This window comes from Phoca vitulina, unplaced genomic scaffold (genome assembly GCF_004348235.1).
Source record: "Phoca vitulina isolate PV1807 unplaced genomic scaffold, GSC_HSeal_1.0 scaffold29, whole genome shotgun sequence".
Lineage (NCBI taxonomy): Eukaryota > Metazoa > Chordata > Mammalia > Carnivora > Phocidae > Phoca > Phoca vitulina.
Window position 1 is genome coordinate 17,815,210 of NW_022589732.1, and position 17,610 is coordinate 17,832,819.

Consider the following 17,610-nt stretch of genomic DNA (forward strand, 5'->3'; position numbering starts at 1 on the left):
ACACACACACACACACACACACACACACACACACACATACACGTATATACATGCTTAACAAAAGGGGAACAGCAACTGAGGAGATTATATGTGACTTTTCTTCTTTCTACTTTCCTCTATCTTCCCAGTTTCCTCTAATAAGAAGTTACACGATAATGTACGTTAGAATCGGGGGGAAGAAGCTGTTTTCCCTTCAGTCAAGTCACACATATTAAACTACGCCTCTGACTAGATCAGAAGCACCGTGAAGGCAGGAACGCGGACACCCTCCTCTCCCCAGAGCAGCTCCCGGTTCTCTGCACGCTGTAGGAGCTAACTATGGGATACCTGATGGCAGGGGACAGGCCCTCTCTGCTTCTAAGGAACCCACTTGAGTTGGCGGAAGATCTTGCTGCTCAGTGACCTGAGCTGGGGTCAAGTAAAACAACCCCCCCGACCCGGGGACTTGGTGCAAGTTTGTGTTCCCATGTGCATCATGTGGGTGAGACATTTCCACATGAATTGCACCTGCTTCCCCTACGGGCCCAGGTGCACTTCTGGGCTCCAGTTAATATTCACTGGTTGTCAGGGTACCTGTTAGGTTGTCTTACAAATTCAGATTTTTCAAGTCAAATGATTTTCTTAATGCAGAGCCCACCCTGCAGGGTTCCTTCCATGGCTCAGAGATGAGGGCCCTCAGCATTTTGGATTTGAGTGGACAGGAGTGGCTCCATTCCTCTTAAGTGATTAAATAAAAGCAAGTTCCAGTTTAATCAGATCCCCTGAAGACTGACAATCTAGACAGGACCTCTTAACTATAAATATGATCTGGTAAATTCAACTCTGAAACAGCAGAGGTGGGTGAGGGGTGTGGAGCTTGTGGGGGGAGTGAGGGACCCCTTAGAGGATGGGGTCCAACCGTCTGGACTGACATCAGCCTGAAGTTAACCCGAAATCTCAGCAGATTGGCCAGCATTTCAAAACGAACCAATAAATGGCTAAGCTATACTTTTACATACATTTTTTTCCGGTATGTAAAAAGCCTGGGAATGAGGGGGACAAGTGATGCAGCTGTGTTCTGGAGCCAAAAAGCAAAGAATAAGAACGAGCCCTGATTCTAAGGAAGGTAGGCCAATCACCAACCATGTGATCACAGATAGGTCACGCCAACTTTCTGGCCTCAGTTTCCTTATCTGTAAAAGAGAACCAATGATGATGACGACGATGACTATGCACGATGCTCACAGGGTCACTGTGAGCATTTCATGATTTAACACATGGAAAGTCCTTAATCGGGGTCAGGGAAGCAGTGAATGGTGCCACCACATCATCTCGGCCAGGTGGCCCCCAGCATCATCTGCTGCAGCTCAGCCCCTCCCATGGACATTCTGTGGAAGGAGCCCACCCTGCTCCTCACCTTGCCGTCTATGTGCACCCCACCTCCTGGCACCATGCACCTGCGGGGCTTCCTTGTGAAGGGCTGAGGCGGCACGCCAGAGAATGCTAGGTGACCCGAAGCAGAGAGGTCTTGCCCTGGGATCAACTCAGCTGGAACCCTCCAATGCACCTGCTACTTCTACCAACAAGCCCACTCCCTCAACCAAGCCCTGGCCTGCTGTAGGGATGTGCCACCCACTGCCATGCCCGTGGGACAGATGCTCAGTAGTGCTCACCTGTCCTTCCTCCGGTCCCCGAGGGCCGCAGGGTTGACGGCAATTCTGGGCAATGTGGAGGCTGAGGTCTGCGACTGGCTACACGAGGACAGGGTGTCGATGTTCAGGGGGGACTGCGGAGGCGTGCTGCATTCCGAATGTGACAACGAACCTGTCGGGAGAGGTGCAAAGGAACTCAGGCTCTGCAATCCGCATCTCCGCTCCCCCATGGCCCAGACCAAGAGGGAGGCACGACCCAGGCACGTGGCTCCACGAGGCGGCCACACCACATGGCCTCGAATTTGGGGGCTGGACTCTGCATGGCCTTTCTATCTAGCCCCACGTCACCAAGCCTCACAGCCAGGCTCAACCAGCCTGCGTGGACCGGCTGAGCAGAGGAGGAGGTTACACGCTGCGCCCAGCCGCTGCACCACGAGACCAGTGCGAGCCAGCAGGCCAGGACGGGAGTGCGAGTTCTCACCTCTGTCGGAGCCCACAATGGACCGGGGGTATCTTGGCGTTGACGGGATTTTAATGCGTTCCGCCTTGAACTGCAAGTTGCTCGAAGACCCTACAGTTCCACGAGGAGACAAAACTTCAGACATGTGATTAAACACTGCCCTCACTCCCTTGCCACCACATTAGTACTTAGGGAAGAAGCACAGTCATGACAAATGCAAAGCGGCCTTGCCACGTATCCCCGAGGGGGCCTAAGTGTGAACCGGTCAAGAAAAGCAGAGACTCAGTACCCAGTGATCCGAGTGAACTGTGCGGGTCTGGACTGCTCCAGAACAGGATCACACGAATCTCAGTGACAGAGGAGACTGCTTGCTTCCACTCCACGTGGCTGGAAGTGGCACCACCTGAGTCTCTTTATGAGGTAACTGCTGGTCTCTACCTCTGGGTTGCATTTCCCACACATGAACAGCACTACAAACCCCCAGAATCATGGACAGGCTCAGGGTCAGGAAGCGAGAATCGTGGGCCCAGGGGTCCCCTGGAATAGCCGCATGGCTCCCAGGGAAAGCCTAAGAGACACAGAAGGCTGAAGGAGATGGCTCCCAGAGCAGCGTGGGGCCAACGTCGGCCCCAGAAGCAGAGAAGGGTCCAGGTGGGCAGGCCACCTGGAAGTCTGGCCATGAGGATGCAGGTAGAGAGGGAAACAAGGCTAGTGCCCCGCTACGGTGAGAATTTCTAGTGGTACCATTACCAAGGCGGGCGCTGGAGGGCAGAGAGTTGGACCCGTGGGAGGCTCTCATATCTGAGTAGTCACTGCCAACCCTGTGGCTCAGGTCCAGGCTCAGGCGTCCCTGGTGCTGGACGCTGCGAGAAAACCAGACATGTGAGGCGCTCGGGAGGAACACCAGGCCTGGACACGGCCACTGGGGAGAAACAAGCAGCAGGCCTGGGCCAAGGCCTCCCTGAGCCCACAGAAGCCACCCGCCACTAGGTAGGAAGAGCGGACTGCCACGCTCACAGGCTGCATCCAACGAGGGCCCTGCCCACAGAGAAAGGTCCTGCTGTGCCTGTAGAGGAGTGGCACACCTCCTCCAGCCCGGCACCAGGACTGGGCTCACCGGGAGCAAGGGCTTCTGCCGGGAAAAACAGGCTCTGAACCCTGTCCGGGCCCAGAGAAGTGGAGCCTCTCCTCCAGGATGGGCGGGAGAGGCTGGATGGGCATCGAGGACCTTGGGCGGGGACCTGCACACCTCGCTCAGGACAGCTGCCTGGGACACTGGAGGGCAGAGAGCCCAGGCCTCACCCACCTCGGGCAGGCCTACAATCAGACCCAACAATGTCCTTGTCTAGCTGTGTAATGAGACTGTCTCTTCCCTGCCTAAAGCCCAGACTAGAAAAAAATCCCAACTCCACATCATGGCCGCAGGCCCTATAGGATCCGTGCCCTATAGCCTGTGTGCTCTTCCTGACCTACTGTGCCCATGCATGCTCCCCTACTCTGTCCCAGAGCCCAGCACACTGTTCCCAGGTGTCTGTGGCTCCTACAGCCCTCCTTCCGGGGGACTTCACCCAGGTCTTGCGCGGCTGGCTTCTTCTCAGCCTCCCGATGTCGGTAGCACCCCCCCCCCCCCTCCTCCCAGCGCCCTCCCCTCCATCCTCGTCCACAGCCTAGCTGGCCTCGTCTTCAGAGCGACCCAGCACCACCTGGTACCACCCTGTCTTGTCCGTCTGCCTCCCACACTTGAACATAAATGCCCCATGAAAAGCACCTAGTTTAGTTGATTTAGTTCTCCACTCTATATCCCTCTGGAACTAGAAAAGTCCATGCCATGTAGTAGGTGCTCAATTAAAACTTGCCAAACAACTGAATGAATGAATGGGTGACCCTGAGCCAGTCTGTTCACCTTTTAAGGCTCATCCATAAAACAGTCTTCTCATCCATAAAACAGAGCCAACAACAGTCCTTAGCTCACGAGGTTGTGGTGGCCATTAAACGAGATGAGGTTTACAAGGGTCCCAGCACAGTGCCTGGCATGTGAGCACCTAAGCACCAGCTGCCATCACTCTCTCTCTCTTTAAATACCTCTTCAAGCTCCATGCTAGGAATGAAGAGAGCATCCCTAGCGTTCACTCTTCTTGGGGCCCCAGCACTGCTCTAACCAGCCCCTTCCCGGCTAGGCAAGGACACTTCTCTGCCCGTGGGCCACTCTGTGCACCAGTGGCTTCACGTGCCCAGGGGCTTGGCTGCCCAGGGTGCAGGAAGGTATGGGGTGACTTCACATACCTGGGATGCAAACCCTGGGGGCCGACCTCTCTGGGCACAGGTGGAGAGCTGCAAGGGCCGACCCTGTGGCTACGCACGGTGTAGATGGGGTTCCTCAGGATGGAGCTCACAGTGGTGCTCGGGGTCATGCTCCGGGGTACAGTGCCTAGAAATGGGCTGGGTAAGAACAATCACCCCAAAGCACCCAGCCAGCCCCAGACCTGTGCAAGCTCTTGGCTTTCTCCATCTGTAAGATGGGAGAACTTGTTTTATTGCTTCCTATTTCTCAGGTTGCTATGGAAAAAAGGGGCCCTGAAAAGCTAAGAAATGTCCCTGATACAAGACTGAACATCCCAGACAGGGCAGCCATTGCTAGTTCTCTGGACCTCTGGGCTGAGGACACACAGAGGCACCTTGAAACGACCGCCTCCACTCTCCCCAGGAGCGAGCAGCCCTGCGAGCCCACCATGGACCCTCCTCCCCGCCCCGACGACTCACCCACAGATGCCCTGCCGGGGTAGAATGGGGGGTTGCTGTGCCGGCTGGAGTGCCCCGGCGAGTATGGGGACCATTCCTGGAGCTCTGGGCAGAGTTCTCCACTGGCCGGGATGCACTTCTGCTCCTGCAGGACCCAAGACAAGAGACAGTGGCCGGAAATGGACATGCACAGGTGTCTGCAGGTCTGTCCCCTAAGCACTAGCTCGCCCACTCGGACACACGACGTGACAGTCAGGAGAGGTCACTGCTCATTCATGTTGCCTCAAGCAACCGGAAGAGAAGAACTTCCTTCGACACTACTCTGGAAGAAAACCACAGAGAAAGAACCTGGTCTCTCAAGTAAACAAATTGGGTACAGGACGCGGAATGCGTGAGTGCGTCAGGCACATGTATGTAACGGCTCCTCAAAACCTGCATGGCTGGGTGAGGGTCTTCGTCTGCAGAGTCGTATGGATTTGGTCTCCAGCTCCCATCTGGAGACAACTACATCACCCAGCACCCACCAAAACCAGCCCGCCGGACATGGACCAGCCTCCTGCTGCTGGCCGACAGATTCCCAGGCGCTACCTTGGCCCCCCCGGACCCTTCCAGGCTGGTCCGTGTCCCTTGCTTTTGTTGTGCGAGTTCAAAAGCTTCTTGATGAAAAAGCAAATCAGACACCACAGCCAAGAAAATGTTCCTGTCTTGGCATCATATGCCATTAACATGCATACCCCCCCCACCCATCCCTTTCCAGTCTCCTAAGGAGGGCTCCTTCCCACCGGCATCCACCAGCCACCCCACTCCCCTTTTCCTCGGACAGGTGCTTAGAGCAAAGGCAAAGGAGGCAGGGCTAAGCACGACGCTGGGGACACCAGCTCAGGGCCCCTCCCCGTGCCTTCGCCCCGTCCCCACCCCAAGGCTGAGCCCCACCTCCAGGAACTGAGCAGCAATCACCACAGGAGCCAGCTTCGGCCGAAAGCTAGGAGCAGACTTGGGGCGACGGCGCTTCTGCCCCAGCTCGTCCATCTTCTGGGAGGTGAGGTCCCCGTCACAGGACTTCTTGGCAGGCAGGTAGGAGGAGTCCCCGTCCCCTTCAGGGTAGTAGCTGGAAGCAATGCGGACCCTGCCCTTGCGAGGGGGTGAGGTGTGCGTGGGTTCGCCGGGGTCCACGTCAGGGGGCAGTGCGCTCGGGGGGCTGGTGGACGGGGAGCTGCCCACCAGAGTGGCCTCGGACTCGGAACTGGTTTCCAGTCTGTGCTGGAACTTAATGGAGTCACTCCTCCTGGGAGGTTTTGGGGGCGTCAGAGGCCCCATCCTCTTGGAGGGCTGGGGGGAGTGAGCAGACCCAGGGCCAGGGAGCAGGTAGTCTATTTTGGGGGGAGTCTGGGGGCGTTTGAAAGTGTTAGGGTCAAAGATAGACTTTCTTTGCTTTGGCTTCTTATAAACAGAGAGCTTCTCGGGCCCTGCTGTGGAGCCCAGCACGGCCTTGGGCCAGGTCCCGCCGCTGCTGGAGCCTTCGGGGTCTGCCTTATCCAGGGGGGCCTCTGCCGCCCCGCAGGGACCCCCCTCGGTCTCGAAGGGCAACAGTGGTCGCCGGCTGCGCACATCCACCAGCCCGTAGCCACGCTCCCCAGAGGTGTCTGAGCGGAAGGAGCTCAGGCTGCGCTCAGAGGCGCTGGGACAGGCCTGGGGGGACACTGGGAAGGGTCCCCCAGGGAACGGCTTGTGCAGGAAGGAGCTGCTGCCTCCCGGGGGGCCCAGCTCCCTCCTGTCCTCCAGCCTGTCCGCGTAGAAGATGTCCGTCTGCGTGGAGTTATTGTGCTGTAACAAGCTCCGTTTATTCTGAGCCTGGACCTCAGGGCCGTGGGCTCGGACGCTCAGCATCTTATCAGAGTCCTTGATGGTCTCAAAGATGTTCTGGCCGCTCCATGAGGAGCTCTGAGGGAACACCTACGTGGGGATCGCAGAGAGTGAGAAAGAGTGGGTAAGACCGCAGAACCAGGCGCTGCCCACGAGCGTGGTCCCCATGGGGTGGGGGAGGGTCAGCAACGGGCCACACACACCCCAAAGTGTGCCCGAGTCTCTAAGATCACCTCATTATTCAGTTCAGATTCAAATGTATACCACTGTCCTCAAAATGTCCCTCATTTCTTATTTCGCTTTTCTTTTTAAACCGGGATCCAGTCAGGGTCCATGCACACCCTGCACTTTGTAAATTAATACCTTTTTTTTCAAAGACTCCCAACGATGCAGAGTAGCAGCTCAGGTATATGGAGCTGAGGCTTTGCCTGCCCCACAGCCGATGAGAGCAGAGCCGGTGTTGGGTGGGGGTCCTTACCTTCAGGAGGGAGAGGGTCAAGGAGTCCTGGCAGCTACGTAGCAGAGATTCACACTCATTCAGAGATTTGTTGTCCAGCGCAATGCCATTGATCTAGGGCCAAACAGAGAGCCATCGGGCCCACCACCAGGTCAGGGTCTCTACCAGCCCATTCTGGACGGTGGGCCTGGTTCTTCTATAAGGGGCCCAAATCTGGAGTTGGCAAAGGAGAGAAAGCCCCTCCCCAATAAGGCCTGAGAAATCCAGTGAAGCGACTTCCAAGGCAAACAAAACACACAGCCTTAAAATCACGTTAGGGGCAGGTGCCTGTCTGACTGGGACCAGACAGGCATCCTGGGGGAATGACCAGGCTCTGTAGCTGGCTGCCGCGTGGGGCATGGCCATGGCTCAGAGCTCCTTCACGCACAGAATGGAAGATAAACACGCCTGACCCCAGGTCAGGAGACTAAAAAGGAGATCATGGTGTGGAAGGCCTTTGTAAACTGTTAAGTGTCAGGTGAGATGAGATGTTATCATTCCTGTTCACAAAGATTCTCGTAATCCCATAGGCCTACACCTCTGTCCACATTTCTCTCAGATATGTTCCCATCTTTTAAAGAAGCGTATGTGCAACAGTGAATGGTGAGACTGGGATGCATCCAGACCATGCAATGCTGCCCAGCAGCTAAAAGAACATGCTGATGGTACCCCCAACCACCTGATGGGTCTCACGGGATCATGCTGGGAGAGCCAATCTCAAAAGGTCACATACCGTACGATTCAACTTAGATAAGGTTCTCGAGGTGACAAAATTATACAGATGGAGAGCAAATTAGTTGCCAAGGGTTATGGATGGGGAATGGAGAGCAGGGCTATGGATGCCTCTATCAAGGGGTAACAAGAGGGAGATCTTTGTGCCCGTGGAATAGCTCTGTATCTTAATTTTGTTGTTGTTGTTACTTAAAACGTGATAATAAAATGACACAGAGCTACACATGCACGACTCTGTTTGCCTGGTTTGGATATTATATAGTCACATAAATGTAACCGTCAGGGGAAACTGCATGAAAGGTACATAGGACCTCCCCGTACTACCGTCGCCACTTTATCTATTTTTCAATAGTATTTATTTAATGTCATAACCGAATTATTTCTCTAATTATTTCAAAATCAAAAGTTAAAAAAAATAGGCAGAGTGATTATTTTGGGGTGATGGATTGATTCATTTGGTTGTTTTTTTCCTACAACTTATCCACATCTTAAAATTTTTTCACAATGGCCATATTGCTTTCAAATTCTGGCATCCCCCGAAATCTGAAAAACACTGGCAAAGATGAGAAGCAATGAGCTCCCACACCCTCTGCAGGTAGGATCGAAAAGGCCATGATCTCTTTGACCACATGGGGAGAGATCACGTCAACTGTTGAATGCTGATGCCCATAGATCCCGCAATCCGCCCCCCACAGGGAAATCACACCGGGGCACACTCCCGTGGGTCCCTGTGGACAGATGTAACGGTGGCCTTGCAGCCCTACTCGTAAAAGCAAAGATGTCCTGACTGTCCATCGGGGGGACTGGTGAATGGCCACCACTAAGGAATAAGCAACTAATTAGTTACTGACATGACCTAGGCAGATCTAACGATGTGACTACGGAAGAACCTTCAGGGCAGGCTGTGGGAAACAAGAAATGAGGTTAGCAGCTCAGTCTATTACGATCCCATCTGGGTGGAGAAGAAGAGAGGAGAGGAGAGGGGAGGGGAAGGGAGGGGAGGGGAGGGGGAGGGGAGAGGGGAGGGGAGGGGGAGGGGAGGGGGGAGGGGAGGGGAGGAGAGCGAGGAGAAGAGAGGAGAAGAGAAGAGGAAAGCAGATACAAATGTTTTTAATATTTCAGGGTGGGGGGTGGGTAGGACCAGAATACATTGTTAACAATCGCTGCCATCGGGGTGGGAACTGGTAGAAGGGGGTCTAGAACCAGAGCAAGAGTTATGGTCATGTGTGCCTTCTGTACAACTGGGACCGTGTGTGTGTGCTGGGGGAAAGTGCGTGACTTCCATTTTAATGAGTCACTTAGAGATACTAAATTAGGCTCCATAATCTCACAGCGTTTTGGGGGTTTGGTCACCAGGGATGCCATTCGGTGTCCCCAAAAGGGCTGTGCACACAGGTGAAGCCCACGGCAGGGCTGCCTACAGTGGCAGAAAATGAAAACAATGTATATGTCCACAAGGGGGCGTGCTTTCAACTACAGACAACCAAACATCAGAACACCATTAGGTGGATAAAAGTACTGAGGGTCAATTTGGAAAGCTATCCATGATGTGGAATAGCAGGATGATCCCACTATTATAACTTAAAAAGAAAACAAAGCCCATAAAACTTTATCTGTGTATAAAGATTTGTATGAGCACTCATGATCTGGCTGGGAGCACATCTTACAATGCGAGGGGGGTGCGGGGGGCGGGGGGCTGAGATTTTTCTCCAGGGGCAGGATTAAAGGGAAAAGAGCAGACTACCACTTTATACATTTTTGTATCGCCTGAATATTTTATGACACATACGTCTTACTCTGGTATTAAAAAAGAAATTTAAAAATAAATGGATATAATGTTTAATAAAAAAGTTTTTTTAAAAAAATCACATACAAAAAAGTAAAAATCAATCAATCACAGATATCTTCTTTTTTAAACTGGTATAAATAGGGGTGCCTGGGTGGCTCAGCCGGTTAAGCATCTGACTCTTGGTTTCAGCTCAGGTTGTGAACTCAGGGTCCTGAGATCAAGCCCCTGCTCAGTGGGGAGTCTGCTTGAGATTCTCGCCTTCTGCCCCTCCCCCCCACATGCATGCTTTCTCACACACGCTCCCTCTCTCAAATAAATAAATCTTTAAAAAAAACTGATGTAAATATACATTCATGTGTAGAATAAAGGCTGTACAGAAATATATTTCAAATGTTCATAAAGGTTATCTGTAAGGTGGTAGCCATGAGTGGGATTCTTATTTCCTTCCTAAACCTTCTCTGTATTTCCTGATTTTCTACTATAAATAGAAACACACGATCTGGAAAAAATGTTTGTTCACATTAGAGAACAAGGTGAACGTGAAAACTCTGTTCATTATTTCGTGTTCAACCTCCCAGATGTCATCTAACCGTCCATGTGGGGCAGACTGCCCCGGCCCTGAGGCTTACCGCCACGATCCTGTCTCCCACGGCGAGGGACCCCTCCTTGGCGGCCGGGCTTCCAGGCACCACTGCGGCGGCATACACACCATTCTCCAGACTGATGCCGCTGTCTGCGAAAACCACAGAGGGCAGACACGGGCAGTCCCCAGTTAACCCCGGCCCCGGTCGCCTGGCCCTCTGGTTGTCCCACCTCATCTTTGTGAGATAAACTTCTGAAGGGAAAGTTAGCAGACTGCAGCCTGCCCATCCCAGCACCCAGCCCAGGTCGGACGCCCCAAGGGCTCAGTCACGTCTGCTCGGGTGAATCGAACACTCGGGAGACCAGCAAGACCCGGGACCCAGACAGCCCCCTGCCAGGGAAACACACACGCTGCATTTAAGCAGCATCAAGGCCCCTGGAACAACACACCCCAAAACGCACATCTCCCCTCTGCACAAGGAAGGGGTGCCCTGCCATCTGGGGCGCTCCGCCCGCTTCTGCGGGCCCACTACCTTTCTGTCCACTCAGGTTGATGTGCAGTGGTGTGATCACCTTCCCGCCCAGGGACTTCCTCCGCCGCACGACCATGTTGATGGCCCCCTCCCCGTTGAGGAGGGCCTTGATGGCCTGCTTCTTGTCCTTGTTGATGAGGTCCACGTCGTTGATTCTCAGCAGCCAGTCATTGACCCTGAGGAGGGGTAGAGCCAGCTCAGTGCCCTCACAGGCCTTGGGACCAGCGGGCAGGCCCCACCGCTCCAGTTTGGGAGACGAGGGGCAGAAAGTGGGTGCCCCACATACACACTCGGACAGGTTTCCTCTTCAGGACGGTCAAATGGCTACACTCACAGAGGCTGGAGCCAGACTGCCTGGGTGCAAATCCTGGCTCTACCACTCGCTAGCCGTGGGACCTACCTCCTCCAGACCTCAGTGTCCTCATCTGTAAAATGGGGCAAGAGCACTACAGTACCTACCTCACAGGATTTTAAAAATTAATGAATTGATTATACAAAGTGCTTAAGCCAGTACTTAGCAAATAGTACTTTATTATCATTACTCTGTCATGGAATGGGCATGCAATGCACACCCTACACTCCTGCTCATACCACACCTGAGCCCTTTCCTACCTAGACAAGTGAGCGGCAGCACCTGGGGCCTGAGGAATGGTCAGATCACAGGCGCCGGTGAATCACAGTCTCCTTTAAGAACAATGTTAGCAGCTGAGCCTGCAGGCCTGAGACTGCTAGGCCCTCAGACCCCAGGGTGCGCTCCTTTAACCGCCACCTGGCTCTCCGGGTCCTTCGCAATGGGTCGGAGGGGCCCCCTTCCCTCCGGAGCCTGGGCCTCCTCCTCTTACCGTAAGCGGCCGTCAGCAATGCTTCCTTTGTCCACTTTAGTGACAAATATCCCACAGTCCCCAGGCAAACAAGGCTCATTCACACCTTCTGCCATATCGAACCCAAGCGCTTTCAAGTCAATATCCTCCTGTCAAGAGAGAAGCACACGCACTTCACACAGCAGCGATTAGAAACCTGTGGCTCTTAAACCTCAAGCTACTCGCTCCACTGTGAGCACTGCCCCTTCACCACGCTGGACGGGGCACTCCGTCCCCAGGATGAAGCCCAGGGGCAGCTACCATCGGCCCCTTCAGCCACTGCGGACACTTGTCCCCACAGAAGGGCTCTGCTCTGCCCTCTGCCTTCCACGCGCCGCACCAGCATCTGCCGCTGCAGAGGCCACGGGGACCAACCCGCCGGAAGCTGGCGTGGACAACTGCAGGGAAAGGATGCATGCACCCCAGGAAGAAAAGCCGCAGCCCCAAAACTGACAGCCATGAACCTGGGAACCCCACAAGGGGGCCATCCTCTCCCGCCCCCGTCCCAAGTGTCCCAGTCAGGACAGCAGGGGAGAAAAGACATTTAGGCAGCTCACCGTCTCCCTTTCGAACTCCACAACTTCCGTTTCCCACTCCATGGAATCTGTGTCGATGGCCGAGTCATGGGAGCTGTGGGCCATCAGCTGCCGGAACCGGGCCTCCTTCTCCAACTGGGACTCCATCTGCTCCCTAGGAACAGAGAGAGCCATGGCGATGGTCCCCTGGGAGGCGAAGGTCACCATGAAAGCTAAATGGGGCTCCTTTTGCTCTTGGACTTCATGCCAGTTTCCCAATAAATCTGGAGCAGAATGCCAGGCAGGGCTTCCTGGATATCAGTGGGTTTTCAAAGAGGTTTTTCAAAAAAGACCCAAATTCATCCCAAATTTATCCAGAGGTTTAATGCAATTCCTCAGGAATTGCCAGCAAGACTTTTTGTGGATAGAGACGAGACTATTGTAAAATGCAGAGGGAAAGAAAGATAAGGAACTAGAAGAGCTAAAACAATTTGAAAATGAAAAACTAAGTGGGAGGAATCACTCTACTCGATTCTAAGACTTTTTCTATAGCTCCAGTAATCAAGAGTGTGTAGAACTGCCAGGAAGACAGACACAGAGATCAGTGGAACAGAATGAAGAGTCCAGAAATCACCACAAGGTACAAGAGGTACAAAAGTACTTCGGCTGAAGAAGAACAGCATTCAACCAGTGATGCGGGCGCACCCGCACGCCCATGGCAAGAAAACTGAACCCCAACCCAGACACCATGACTCACATGAAAATTAACTCAAAATGTATCACAGGTTGAAATGTTAAAGGTCAAGCTGTAACACGTTTAAAAGGAAAATACAGGAAAAAAAATCGTTGAGATGTAGGGTTAAGGTTAAGGGTTCTCATACACCATACAATCTATTAAAAATTAAAAATTAAAAATCAGTAAGTTGGACTTGACCAAAATAAAAAACTTAAGCTCTCAGAAAGACCCAGTTAAGAGATGAAAAAAGACTCAGAAACCTTGTACCATCCCCCAGCGACTTGCACCTGACGTCCTTTGTCCTAAAACCTGTGCCCAGATGACCTTGCCAATTCATCAGCGCTACCCGCTGGGCTCCCGGCACACTCGTGACCTCCTCCTGGTTCCTGCTCGAGTGGACACGCTCGCAGGTCCACACCTTTGTCTGGGCTGTGCTCTCACTGGCCAGCTCCAGAAGGCTACGTAGCCTCAGGGCAGCGCCCCAAAGCCGCCTTCGCGGGACACGGCTCCCACCAGCCCTGTGTTTAATGCTCACTGCACCTGCTCATCTCTCACCCACTGGGGCATGTCTGCTGTCTCTGCAGACCGGGGGCTTCCTCACCAGCACCGGAACAAAGAGGAGGGGCAGATTCAGATATGCTGAACAAACAAGTGGAATTCGACTTTCTTAGAAGTTCCAGGCAATTCCAGCTCCATTAAAATGCACGACTTCCCCCCCCCCGCCCCCCCGCCCCATGCTCAATCCCCCAGGGACTAGGCTTTACCTTAATTTGATCCCACCACTTACTAGACCGAAGGTGGGTCCCTGGAGAGAGTGTGTCACTTTGCCTCTTAGCTGGAGATTTTCTTTAGAGCACCCAAGCCCAAGAGGTTCTGGGTTTTTATCTAGTAAATGAAGCTGGTTGGCTCATGTTAGAGTTACTGAATGGGGAAGGGGGGGTGCTGTCACTCCGTCTGAACGCCGCTGCTCCAGCAAGTGCGGCTTGCACGCTCACACTCACGCTCCTCACCGCCCTACACCACCCTATCAGAACGGAGAGCCCCGGCTTCTACCCTGCAGAGACAGCTACTGTGTTCTGCCAATCTCCCTTTGTAGCTCTGATCTTTGTATCTTCACCCCACCCCTTCGGGTCACCAAGTCTCAAATCACAATCCTGGGTGCAGTGCCGTAACTGAGGGGAGGCTGTCTGACACCCCAAACAGTCTCTTCCGAACGGGCATCCCAACACGACAGGCAGAACAGACTGCAAAGTGGTGAGGGCTTTCCAAACACCGCATCATGATGTCAGCACCTTGTTCACGGAGCTGTCGCTCTGTCCGACCCACCTGTGCTCTGTCTCCTCCTATGTGCTATGAGCCCCACAGGGTGGAGACCTGGTCCACTGTTTGGTGGCTTCCCCAGTGCCTCCCACAGGCCTGGCCCATCCAGAGCAGGCACTCGGTAAATCCTTGTAGAGTTGGTGAATGAATGAGGTAGAAAGGGAATGAATGAATGAATGAATGGACAGTAGATGCTTGCCTGTCTCCAAATGGACTGGCTAGGCACAGAGACCTTCCTTCCTATGTGCATTTGCACATGGTGCCTGCCCACCTCCACGTGCTCATCTTCTGTGATCGTCTAAGAATTTCTCATTAACTCACAACACGGAGGTGGCATTCAGACCCATTCTACAGACTGACAGAGTGAGGCAGAGTGAAGGGTCGGCAGGCAGGGCGGCCCGGCCCTTTCAGGAGAGGGGCCACCACACTCCCCGCAGGCAGGCGCCCACCCCCACGTACTTGAGCTCCTTGAGCTCCCGGCTGACATCATTCTTCTGTTTGCGCGTGTCGTCCAGGCTTCGCAGAGCTTCGGCCAGCTCGCTCACCGCCCGGTCCCGCTCTCGCCTTAGGTTGTCACAGAGCGTCCTGGCAGAGGAGGCAGAGGCCGAGGTCACTGTGAGGGGCAGGGGGCAGAGGACTCACAGCCTACAGTGGACTGCAGCCCCAGCCCCCAAATACCCCAGGTGCCCACCTCGCCTCCAAATGCACTGAGGGAGCATTGGAGAGTCTAGAGGTGAAGCCACCCAGGCCAACCCCATCGAGGGGCAGAGAAGACACTGAGATCCAGGAAAAGAGACATCTCTGCAGTTACTGGGTAACGGGTTCTGAACGTTCAGTGCTCATCCCACTGTTTCACCCTCAATGGGCCTGGGTGAATGCCCAGCCCAGCCCCAGCCCACCTGGCAGATCCCTGGATTCCAGCACCTACCACATGCCTCATCTCTACCCACATGCAGGCCTTTCTAGAGCTGTCCCCGACTCTACAACTAAATTGAGCTCCCCACTCGGACAAGAATCATGCTTCATGCATCTCTGAAGCCCTGAGCTCTGTGCAGGTGCAAAGTGCAGGCCTGATAACTCCCCACCAAAGGACGTGTGGCTCCTGGGACCCCAGTACCACCTCAGCCATTCGCAGAGGAGGTAGGGACAGGGGACTGGGCAGCAGGGGAGTGTGTGCTCTGTGCCACCCCCAGAATAGCACCCTATCGCTGGAGGCCCTAAGGGCTGGTCCCCACCTCTCCATAGCCCCCAATCCCCTCCACCCTGAACCCTCACCTCCTAGATAGTGGTCTCTCCTCCCGATAACCACAAGGGATCTTTCTGAAAATCACAAGCACCACCACAAACCCTCATGGCTCTCCCCCAGCCAAAAATCAAGACTATACTGAGGGCTTCCTTCTCGAGGCCCCCACAGCCTGCCCTCAGGAACCCTGTCAGCCGCCTCTCCTGTAACTCCCAAGTCCACAAGCATGCCCCTGCCCCGGGCACACCACATGCCTTTGTTCATGGCCATGTCCATCCCCCCTCCACCTGGAAAAATCCCACTCAGGCCTAGGTTCTAACTTGAAGGTCATGCTTTCCAGGGACACTTCCCCGCCTGTTCCCCCACCCCCTGCCCCGCCCCTGCATGCCCCCATCACAGCTGTGACCGTGGCCCTGGAATTCACCATCCATATTATCTCCCTCCCCTGCTGCCCTGTCCAATAAAGCTGCCCGTGGCCCCCCGAGCACTGGCCCCGCGGGGGCATCACACCCGTCTGGGAGCCTTGGAGGTTGTTTCTCTCCCAGGGTCTCCTTGTAAGAGGGACCTAAGATCCTGGCACACAGTAGGTGCCCACAGAATAACAACTGAAAGAATGCATTCTTGGTATGTCCATTTCATCAGAAGTCCCCTAAGAAAGAAACCTGTCTTTGCACCATTTCATGGCAGGGGGAGGGTCTCATCCAGACACAGTGCACATGCAGACATCGAGGGTGAAATGAAAAGGGAAGTAGAGACATAATGGGCACCTCTAACTCGATGGAGCAAGGCTCAGGTGAGAAGAGACGAAACGAGGTCACTCCCATCTTATCAGGACACGTGGCAAGTGATTCTGACCCTCCCCACCGACCCAGTGCGGCACGGGGAGACGAGCCCATGCCAGCCCAGGGCTTCCCCGTACCGGATGCTGTCCCGCTCTGCCACGATCTTGTCCCGCTCCTGGAAGGCCCAGTCCCGCCGGCACTTAGCCACGTCCGCCTCCTGGAGGGCTTCCTTCAGCTCCTGGCACAGAGCCTTGCACTGCTTTCGAAGGAGTTCGGCCTCCTTGTTGGCTCTCCCCGCGTCCATTGTCACTGTGTCTTTGATCTAGTGGGGTCAAGGGGTAAGCAGAGGGGTGGTTACTGAGCCTACTGGTCCAGAAGTGCCCTCTAGCTGGTGTGGGGGCTGGGGCCGAACCCTCCGGAGCCGGATGGAGGGCAACACAGGATCCTAGCCTGAGCCCATCCCAACACACCCCTGCTACGCCTGCACCCCCTGGGACTACCTCAAGACACACTCAAGACACCTAATGACACTAGGTAAGGTCCTGTCCAAACTCTCCCGGCCCTGCAGAGCCTGTCCCAGAACCCTAGCCCCTCCTCAGCCTCAGTCTCCGTGGCCCAGGTAGAACGCCTCCCCCGGAACGCTTGTCCCAGGCTCCTCCCTGCCACTCGCATGCTCCTATCTTAGACAGCCCACCTCGTCTCTCTAAAGAGCTCTCCCGTCAAAACATAACGACACAAGGCCTGAATGCAGTGAAAGGTGCAGACATCAATCATGATGATTCCCAACCCCCTGGGTCTGCAATACTCATTTTTATGCTCTGGCATACAGAGTTATTTTTAAATCTGAAAATACACCAGTATTTTTGCTGGTGAAGTCCTGTGTGTCTCAGTTTGTTTAAAAAGCTGAAATCTGATACATTTGCATCTTGACACATCCCAAAGCATTACATGCTTGGCTACCCTTTCAAATCCAACTCTCGGAAGCACTCATAGGGAAAAGGTCCCTCTGCGCCTTGAGAATCCTTAGACGACGCGGGGAAAATAACAAAGGGAGCATCTACTGCAGGAGGCATTCCCGCTTCTGCTCAAACGCTTTCAGAGGCAAAACACGAACAGGACACAAGAGGAACAGGCTCTGCTATGTGCGTGCCGGGGACCCCCACCTCTGAGCAGTAGGAAGAAGGAAGAGAAACACAGCAAGTAGGCCCCTGCTGGAGCCACGGCCCACCTGTCACAGCGAGCCCGACACGCCACCTCTGCTCAGGTGCTCTCAGAGAGATCCCAGCGGTTCAAGCCAAGAGACGAGGAAGGGGGAGACAGAGGAAAATA

General features: G+C 54.3%; 1 protein-coding gene across 3 annotated transcripts in view; it reads right to left on the reverse strand.

The window, feature by feature from the left end:
- DLG5 (discs large MAGUK scaffold protein 5) overlaps positions 1-17,610 on the reverse strand; it is a 218,555-nt gene that overhangs the window by 120,935 nt on the left and 80,010 nt on the right. For all 3 annotated transcript variants that reach the window (XM_032423550.1, XM_032423551.1, XM_032423549.1), the window contains exons 8-20: positions 16,419-16,603; positions 14,716-14,841; positions 12,243-12,375; positions 11,668-11,795; positions 10,826-11,001; positions 10,340-10,443; positions 7,172-7,264; positions 5,764-6,783; positions 4,852-4,975; positions 4,375-4,519; positions 2,842-2,954; positions 2,113-2,202; positions 1,653-1,803 (exon numbers count right to left, since the gene is read on the reverse strand). In XM_032423550.1, the coding sequence (XP_032279441.1) occupies positions 1,653-1,803; positions 2,113-2,202; positions 2,842-2,954; positions 4,375-4,519; positions 4,852-4,975; positions 5,764-6,783; positions 7,172-7,264; positions 10,340-10,443; positions 10,826-11,001; positions 11,668-11,795; positions 12,243-12,375; positions 14,716-14,841; positions 16,419-16,603 (2,588 nt within the window). The remainder of the gene's footprint in view (positions 1-1,652; positions 1,804-2,112; positions 2,203-2,841; positions 2,955-4,374; positions 4,520-4,851; positions 4,976-5,763; positions 6,784-7,171; positions 7,265-10,339; positions 10,444-10,825; positions 11,002-11,667; positions 11,796-12,242; positions 12,376-14,715; positions 14,842-16,418; positions 16,604-17,610) is intronic.